At 45.0% G+C, this 9,689-nt stretch overlaps 1 protein-coding gene across 2 annotated transcripts in view; it reads right to left on the bottom strand.

Moving 5' to 3' along the window:
* Positions 1-211: 211 nt before the first annotated feature.
* The window catches only part of LOC110532780 (SRSF protein kinase 1), a 34,260-nt gene continuing 24,782 nt past the window's right edge, over positions 212-9,689 (bottom strand). Inside the window, exons 14-15 of one of the 2 annotated variants that reach the window (XM_036988900.2) lie at positions 8,786-8,878; positions 212-1,956 (exon numbers count right to left, since the gene is read on the bottom strand). In XM_036988900.2, coding sequence (XP_036844795.2) covers positions 1,769-1,956; positions 8,786-8,878 — 281 coding nt within the window. In that variant the 3' untranslated portion in view covers positions 212-1,768. Of the gene's footprint in view, positions 1,957-2,518; positions 2,612-8,785; positions 8,879-9,689 lie in introns of both variants that reach the window. The other variant, XM_036988899.2, reaches the window with a different exon arrangement.

Here is a 9,689-nt window from a genome sequence, read left to right as displayed (position 1 = left end):
CATAATGATGGTCATTATGGTCAAACAGTTCTATTATTGTCACTGCAATATGCAAAGCTAATTTCTACTCTAAATGATATCCTCAGGTTCCTCTTAATATCCTCGGGTTCCTCCCCCCCCCCCCCCCATATCTCCAAACCCTGACCATTAGATCACATCTTACGGACAAATAAAAGACATTAACAGCTGACGGACGTTCACACAACAGAGCTTTCCCACTTCTTCCATATGCTTTATTGACACAGTACTACCCAGACATAGTAGTGTGCACCCTAAATGGCACCCTACATAGGGAAAAGGGTGCCATTTCAGCCACACACTACAATTGGTTAAAAACTGTACACAGCTGTAATATACAGAAAGGCAAATTCCTTGGTACAGTTATTTATATATATACACACATACAAACACACAGCCACACGTCATTTGATATATCTTTCCACAATTTCTCTTATTTCGGGTGGTGTTCTTATGAACATATATTATTTAGTTAAACCCACAAAACCAGTCTCCCATTGGCTCAAAGTGAATATATGCAAAGTTAGTATTATAACAGATTTTGAAAATGGTTTTTAACTGGCTGATCTAAAAAAATAGCAAGACAGTCCTCCATTGTATTTATGGGTGGTGGGGACCTACAAATAGTTCAGTCAGAAAGGAGAGTAGAGTGCAACCTACGAGTCCGTTCATCTGCCCTATGTGCAACTTCCTAATACTACGCTTAATACAGACAAAATGCCTTACGGGTGAAGGAGTAACACAGAAGAACTCTTAAAGTGAACACAGACAGACATCAATGACGTTTTATCAGAGGAGAGAAAACGAGTGGTATCAAGTTATTTAACAGAAACAGGATTACAAAAGTGAAGGGAAGTTCATTGATCTTGATTTTTTTCCCCAGGTCTTTGTGCCGGTATAAAACGAAACAAGATGGTGGTGAGAGAGTCACAATAACAACAATTACAAACACAAGTCCTCATACAAGTGAGTAGTGTACGGAGCACAGAATTCTGGACCGCCAAAATGACCATAAACCAACGTTGCCTACAGGCTTATTTAAACACAATCAGTACAAAGGAAAGAAACACATACAAACGTAGACGCTCCTTGACGATAATAAAAACACAATGTAAGAAAACAAAACCAAAACAGAAATAAATAAGTCATCTCAGATATGGTTGAATTGGAAAGTGCTCTGTTGTTGCAACAAGTCTCTTGTGAGGGGTTTAATTTGCATCGCAGTGACCAGAGACGACCACTAGAGGGAATACATCCAGGGGTGTATTTAGGAAAATGAAAAGCTCATTTTACTTTTCACTCATTTAGCAGACACTTAGTCGCTCTGGATAAGCGTATCTGCTAAATGACAAAAAAAAATCCAAAACGTGACATTGAAGATAGAAACTGAATGAATAAAGTGGACCCAATTCCCAATTCTATTTGACAGATGATCGTATCTCTGTTCAACGCCATACATCTGAAGGTTCAGTAACTTTACATCCTCCTGAACATGGCCACATGGTTTTACATTGCAGTGGTTGGAAGGCTCCATTGGGGAGGGCAATCCAGGCCAAGGGGGTGCATTCAGCAGAACAAAACGTTCTGGAATGTTCTGATAGAAGTCTCTTAATGTAAAACATTAATGCCTCTATGACACGTAGAAAAGGGAATCATGTCACCTCTAGTCATGACAGTTATCTGCAACATTCCACAATGATTGCCTACTGAACAGGCATCGGGGTATTTTGATTTGCAGTACTGGAGGCTGTCACTGGGGGGCGATCCAGGGGTGGCGCAGGCAGTCCGCGGCCGTGGCCCTCTTCTCTGGTACCAGCTCCAGCATGGGGAGGAGGAAGTCGGCGAAACAATCAGTCTCCTCTTTGGGCCACTCATACTTATCCTGCAGCACCTCTAGTAACCCCCATGGCTTCAGCTTGGTGATGTGCTTCAGGTCACCTAGGAAAGAGAGCAGGGTTAGACACAGAGACAGCACAGTCAGTCTCAGAAAGAGAGCAGGGTTAGACACAGAGAGAGCACAGTCAGTCTCAGAAAGAGAGCAGGGTTAGACACAGAGAGAGCACAGTCAGTCTCAGAAAGAGAGCAGGGTTAGACACAGAGAGAGCACAGTCAGTCTCAGAAAGAGAGCAGGGTTAGGTAGGTCAGTCAGACAGGGTTTCTCATCACACCACCATGACAGGGGGACATAACAATAACATAATCACAATGACAAAACTCCCCACCATGACACACACACACACACACACACACACACACACACACACACACACACACACACACACACCCAAGACTGTCATTAAAACATTCTTTATTCTCTTGCTACACAACATTTAAGACCGTCATTCAGCAGTAAACCTGTGATTGTGATTTAACAGAATACCATTGAGCATAGAGGAACATCCAGAAAAACATTAAACATCACTATGAACAACACACACACACCAATGTTGACATTTACAACAATGGGGTGGACAGGTCTTCATTTAAAAAAAAACATTACCTTTCTTGGTGAAAAAATCCTTGGAATATTTCCCAGCCGTTATGAGTTTGCGTGGGACTTGCCCCAGCAGCTCAATGATCAATGCAATATGGTCTGACAAAATAAGAGTAAGAAAAGAGAGGGTGGGGTGGGGGGGGGGGGGGGGGGGGGGGTGGAGGACACCAACAACATATTCATCAGACAGTGTTCCAGTCACAGGCCCACCCTGGGTGGAGGGGCGAGGGGGGGGGGGGGTTGAGAGAGGGTCAGTCTGACAGCACTTAGAAGAACCCATCATTACTTTTGTGGTGTCCAATCCCTTTTAAACCCACTGAAAACGAAGTACAGGGGTCAATCAGTTTAAATTCAATTACTTTTTGACAGCATACGTTTAGATTTAAACATGTTTGCCTATGAAAGAAGTGGTTAGAAAGTCACTTTTTGGACCCTAATGCCAAAACATTCAGGATATAAAAATATATATATATTTTTTTTTTAAAAGGTATCATTTAACGACAATTAGCTATAAAAAATGGTAAACTCCATAATTATTTAGCCTATTCGCATATGTTGTAGTTTAGACCACATTCCACATAATCGGAGGTTGTGCCCACCATCGGTTGAGACACAACATTTTGAATTCAATTAGGTAGTTGCCATGACGCCCTGGCAGCAGTGTCCTCTAGACAGAGAGTGCCTGTAAGTTGTTACATATTTAGTTATTTTAAAAGGGGGATTTTAAACGTTTTTGGAACTAACATTTTTGTTTTTGATAACAATTTGTTTTTATTGCAAATATCTGGTGGTTTTGAGTCATGGATTTGCAGATTGACTGACAGGTCAACTCCTTTTTGCCTTGGCTAGGTTGGAATCCTAAAAGGCTGCTTCCTGAAGGCTGCTTCCTAAAGGCTGCTTCCTAAAGGCTGCTTCCTAAAGGCTGCTTCCTAAAGGCTGCTTCCTAAAGGCTGCTTCCTAAAGGCTGCTTCCTAAAGGCTGCTTCCTAAAGGTTGCTTCCTAAAGGCTGCTTCCTAAAGGTTGCTTCCTAAAGGTTGCTTCCTAAAGATTCAAACCTTCTCAAACAGCCCAATTCATTCTCTTAGAGGAGGTGCTCCCACAACAATGTCATTTGTACCACATGGAGGTTAAAGTATTGGATCCGTCACACACACATCACACTAATCAAGCATTAAGCGACACCCGCAATAGCATCTGCTAAATCACATGTATGTGACCAATTAAAATACAATTTGATCCCAGTCCACTACATTTTCACGCTTGTTTACTATTATATGAAAGCAAGCTTTGCTTTAGACTTACAAGACCATCATGTTTGATTGAGTGAGCTGTTTTGTATTGTACTAACGTGGTGCCTGACTAGTTCGTTAAGCCTTTATTTGGCAATGTCATTGAGAAACATATATATTTCCATAAAACAACGTTGGGTCAGTAGGTGCCCAACATCACATCAAGGGGTGGCCTGTTAAGATACAGTCCCTCATACAGAGGTCTATAGAGCCTGAGAACGTCTGGATTGTCTTAGCAATTGTTATAAACAAGCTTCAAATGAAAACCGTGATGACTGCATTAAAATACGGTAGCTTGCATTGGCCAATATATTTAAATGATATTGGCATCCATTTTATGTTCAATCAATAGAGTTCTGTTTTGCTAATTGTAGGATACTGTCAATTGTTTTTGCACCAATTTCTTGATATGTAGGCCCTAACACATGCACAATGTGTCAAATATTTGCTTTGGTGCATAGCCTAAGCATTAAAATAAGCCGCCTCAATATTTGCCAATTGGTGATGTTTTCTCACGAGGATCTGATCCATGATCAGTATCTAAAATGTTAAGGAAAGATTTGAGTGGAGAACGTTGAACAGAGAGCAACACTGCCTTTCTTTCAAACCAGTACAGACACATAAGCTCTAACGACGTGCTCATGGAAAGTTCTCCCTATGTGGTGTTTTGGGGAAACGCGTGAGAGTTCGTCGGACGTTATTGAAATGCTGAATCGTTAATTTCTTTAAAATTTAAAAACGCTCGAGTTCCATCGCTATCGGGAAACCGGGCACTGAGTATTAATTCGTTAGGCTATTTGCATTTATGCAAAACATATGGATTCTCCCTTTTAAAAAAAGGAGAGGGGGGTGAATATCAACAGCTGCTTTGCATTATGAACATACCAGTTCCTGTGACTCAAAGTACTGAATACGTGAGAACCCCAGATCCTCCCTCAAGTTATTTGCTTGTTGACGGTTATTTCGTATTACGGGGACATCTTTTGGACTTATTTGTTTTGGTGCGGTCCGGACTGGCCTTGATGTAGAAGTGCACAGACGGGATATTCCCCAAAAACACGCCACTTTGATACAAGTGACTTTTCGTAGCAGGTTAGGAGAGCGTTTTCGCTAAGCCGAATCCTTTTTCCTAACCTTAACCTAATTCTCCTAACCTGCTAATAAGTTAAATTCTCCTAACTAGCTGGATCGAAGTGGTGTGTTTTAAAGAGAATCTCTTCCATGGACGTTGATTTTTGGTCCAAACCCAGTGGGAGGAGGCCGTCCACAAATCCCATAGAGATGGCCCAGTGGGAGGAGGCCGTCCACAAATCCCATAGAGATGGCCCAGTGGGAGGAGGCCGTCAACAAGCCCATAGAGATGGCCCAGTGGGAGGAGGCCGTCAACAAGCCCATAGAGATGGCCCAGTGGGAGGAGGCCGTCAACAAGCCCATAGAGATGGCCCAGTGGGAGGAGGCCGTCCACAAATCCCATAGAGATGGCCCAGTGGGAGGAGGCCGTCAACAAGCCCATAGAGATGGCCCAGTGGGAGGAGGCCGTCCACAAATCCCATAGAGATGGCCCAGTGGGAGGAGGCCGTCAACAAGCCCATAGAGATGGCCCAGCGGGAGGAGGCCGTCCACAAATCCCATAGAGATGGCCCAGTGGGAGGAGGCCGTCAACAAGCCCATAGAGATGGCCCAGTGGGAGGTGGCCGTCAACAAGCCCATAGAGATGGCCCAGTGGGAGGAGGCCGTCAACAAGCCCATAGAGATGGCCCAGTGGGAGGAGGCCGTCAACAAGCCCATAGAGATGGCCCAGTGGGAGGAGGCCGTCAACAAGCCCATAGAGATGACCCAGTGGGAGGAGGCCATCAACAAGCCCATAGAGATGGCCCAGTGGGAGGAGGCCGTCAACAAGCCCATAGAGATGGCCCAGTGGGAGGAGGCCATCAACAAGCCCATAGAGATGGCCCAGTGGGAGGAGGCCATCAACAAGCCCATAGAGATGGCCCAGTGGGAGGAGGCCATCAACAAGCCCATAGAGATGGCCCGGCTCTCTCAACCAGCTGGGTGTTTGCATTTCTATGTGACAGGCGTATGCCCACACTGAAAAGTAACTTGACACTTTATCAGAATGCCAGAATTTATTCTACATGTTTGAAACAGCGCTGCTGTCAGTCTGGTAAGTTGCTAGCATGCATTTGCACACTTGCAGTGCACAACTGAACCGAGGCTGTGTTTACATGTGCGTATCGGGGTTCAACCATTTTCTATATGCAGTTCAACATAGCTAGCTTACCGTTTCTTAAATGCATTTTTCTCGGCTATGGTGTGCGTGTTGTAGTCTTGGTTATTCTTATTAGGTCGATGAAATGTAGCATAGCTAACTGCAGTGTTTGTCCTGTTTGAAATCTGTCTACCTTGTCTTACTGTAGCTTGCTTTATTGAGTAGCCTACCTAGATAGTTTTGCTATGCCCATTGCATGCATTTTAAAAGGAAGCTAGCTAGCTCTGACACATTCCCAAAGTTTTGTTGTTTGCTTTGAGCCTATTCAGCAAGCTATCCTTTGTGGAAAAAAGTAGCTATGATATACACTGCTCAAAAAAAAAAAGGGAACACTTAAACACAATGTAACTCCAAGACAATCACACTTCTGTGAAATCAAACTGTCCACTTAGGAAGCAACACTGATTGACAATAAATGTCACATGCTGTTGTGCAAATGGAATAGACAACAGGTGAAAATTATAGGCAATTAGCAAGACACCCCCAATAAAGGAGTGGTTCTGCAGGTGGTGACCACAGACCACTTCTCAGTTCCTATGCTTCCTGGCTGATGTTTTGGTCACTTTTGAATGCTGGCGGTGCTTTCACTCTAGTGGTAGCATGAGACGGAGTCTACAACCCACACAAGTGGCTCAGGTAGTGCAGCTCATCCAGGATGGAACATCAATGCGAGCTGTGGCAAGAAGGTTTGCTGTGTCTGTCAGCGTAGTGTCCAGAGCATGGAGGCGCTACCAGGAGACAGGCCAGTACATCAGGAGACGTGGAGGAGGCCGTAGGAGGGCAACAACCAAGTAGCAGGACCGCTACCTCCACCTTTGTGCAAGGAGGAGCAGGAGGAGCAGCAGGCCACAAATGTGCATGTGTCTGCTCAAACGGTCAGAAACAGACTCCATGAGGGTGGTATGAGGGCCCGACGTCCACAGGTGGAGGTTGTGCTTACAGCCCAACACCGTGCAGGACGTTTGGCATTTGCCAGAGAACACCAAGATTGGCAAATACGCCACTGGTGCCCTGTGCTCTTCACAGATGAAAGCAGGTTCACACTGAGCACGTGACAGAGTCTAGAGACGCCGTGGAGAATGTTCTGCTGCCTGCAACATCCTCCAGCATGACCGGTTTGGCGGTGGGTCAGTCATGGTGTGGGGTGGCATTTCTTTGGGGGGCCACACAGCCCTCCATGTGCTCGCCAGAGGGAGCCTGACTGCCATTAGGTACCGAGATGAGATCCTCAGACCCCTTGTGAGACCATATGCTGGTGCGGTTGGCCCTGGGTTTCTCCTAATGCAAGACAATGCTAGACCTCATGTGGCTGGAGTGTGTCAGCAGTTCCTGCAAGAGGAAGGCATTGATGCTATGGGACTGGCCCGCCCGTTCCCCAGACCTGAATCCAATTGAGCACATCTGGGACATCATGTCTCGCTCCCTCCACCAACGCCACGCTGCACCACAGACTGTCCAGGAGTTGGCGGATGCTTTAGTCCAGGTCTGGGAGGAGATCCCTCAGGAGACCATCCGCCACCTCATCAGGAGCATGCCCAGGCGTTGTAGGGAGGTCATACAGGCACGTGGAGGCCACACACACTACTGAGCCTCATTTTGACTTGTTTTAAGGACATTACATCAAAGTTGGATCAGCCTGTAGTGTGGTTTTCCACTTTAATTTTGAGTGTGACTCCAAATCCAGACCTCCATGGGTTGATAAATTTGATTTCCATTGATAATTTGTGTTGTCAGCACATTCAACTATGTAAAAAAAAGTATTTAAGAATATTTCATTCATTCAGATCTAGGATGTGTTATTTTAGTGTTCCCTTTATTTTTTTGAGCAGTGTATTATCAAAAATTTAGTTATAGTAGAGTCTTGTGGGGTAAAGTTGGCTCAGCTAGTTAGTTCGGTAGTAGACTTAAGCAATGCCTCATTGATTGTAGCTAGCACACAACATTAACTGGCTAGCATAGCAGCCAAGGATGTTCACTAGCTTATTCATGCATGTTTGTTAGTGCTCTGATTACGCGCAAGAGTCTAGGTCAGCAGTTTAGACATGACTTTAGCCTTATATGAAAAATCCTTACTTGGCTAAATATATCTAGCTTTCCTCGCTTGTTGGTTAGCTACCTAGACAACGTTAGCTCTTATCTGAATGGTATAACATGTTATTATTATCAGAAAATCTACAACAACCAAAAAAAGGTAGCACGAGCGCGATAAATTATCCATCAAAACTGTTGGCTTTACAAACATATTTCAGTCCAAAAAGGTGGCAAGTCCAATGATCACTTTATGGATGCTGTCGTCTCCTCCTTATCCAACACCTACATATTGAGCTATGATATGCTAGGTTGGGGCAAGAAATTGTCATTTTTTCCCCCCTAATGATAAATGACCCTGTTAAAAATCCAGTATGTGGTTCTCGGTAACGGCTGGGGAGCTCATGACGAGAGACGAGGAGTGTGTTGTTTTCCTCCAATCAAGTTGATTGGCAAATGTTCATCAACATTGGTGCCATAGTGGCTTAGATCCGGATGGTCGGGAGATTTGAATTGAACTTCAACCAATCCCTACTATGGTTTGTACCAACTGGACATTGGAATGTTAGCAATTGGGATGGTGGGACTTCTGTTGTGGTCAGAGGACCTTGCCTGCGTTACCCTCCCTACTCTTCCCACACCCCTCCCACGTCCCCCAGGGCAGGCCACAGACACACAGTAGCATACCTCTTCTGTTGAAGTATTCCTGTGAGAATTTCCCACTCAGTGCATAGTGGCGGGGAACTTTCCCCAACAGCTCAATAATCAGAGCTAGGTGGTCTGGAGGCCCGGGGCAGATCACAGAGAGAGAGAGAGAGAGAGGGATAGAACGAGGAGAGAGCAGAAAGAGAGGAGGGAGACAAAGTGGAGGAGAGAAAGCAGGGGATACAGGGAAATAGAGGGGATGGTGAAGAAGCAGAACAGAGCCAAGTGGCAGCATATTAAGACAAATGGATAAAGATGACGGCGTAATGGCATGAAATGACGCACATGTAGGACAAAACCCTGGAATGATTCTAATTCTACAGAGAAAAGCCCACAGTCTCTTTGCCAACCAAACAACTGCAGTGGGCTTTAAGTGCAGAAAGCCTCTGTATCAGTGGACTGAAGCCTTGTGACAATGACCAAAGGAGTTGGGCAAGACGGCACAAACACGTCTGGAGCAGGAGCAAGATACTTGGTTTCTGTTTCACATTAGACACGCCAGTAAGATGGAGAATGGCAATGAAGTCATTCATTGGGGTTAGCTGTTAGAAACTCATCACAGCAGTATACACACACACACAGCCAATCTATAAGGACGTGTTTGGATGCAAGGTGTGAGCAGTAGGAGATAGATAGCTGTAGCTGACAGCAGAGCCTGAAGACATCATAGAGTAAACTGAAATTCCTCCTTATAAGGCTGCACAAGCCAAGGCGTGCCAGTTAGATGTAGCGTAGCCCAGGGCTTTCTCAGCCAACAACACGCCACTGAAACAATCAAGCCACTACAAACTGAAAAAGGTTACTGCACATGCAGATGTGAGCAAAGCATGGTACAGAGGCAGCAAAGGAGGTGGAGAACAGCTGAAGAGTAACGTAGGAATGAGGT

The sequence above is a fragment of the Oncorhynchus mykiss genome, chromosome 9, assembly GCF_057628025.1.
Source record: "Oncorhynchus mykiss isolate SJ-2025 chromosome 9, ASM5762802v1, whole genome shotgun sequence".
Lineage (NCBI taxonomy): Eukaryota > Metazoa > Chordata > Actinopteri > Salmoniformes > Salmonidae > Oncorhynchus > Oncorhynchus mykiss.
The sequence above is the reverse complement of the archived record's forward strand: the minus strand, read 5'-3'. Positions and strand labels throughout refer to the sequence as shown.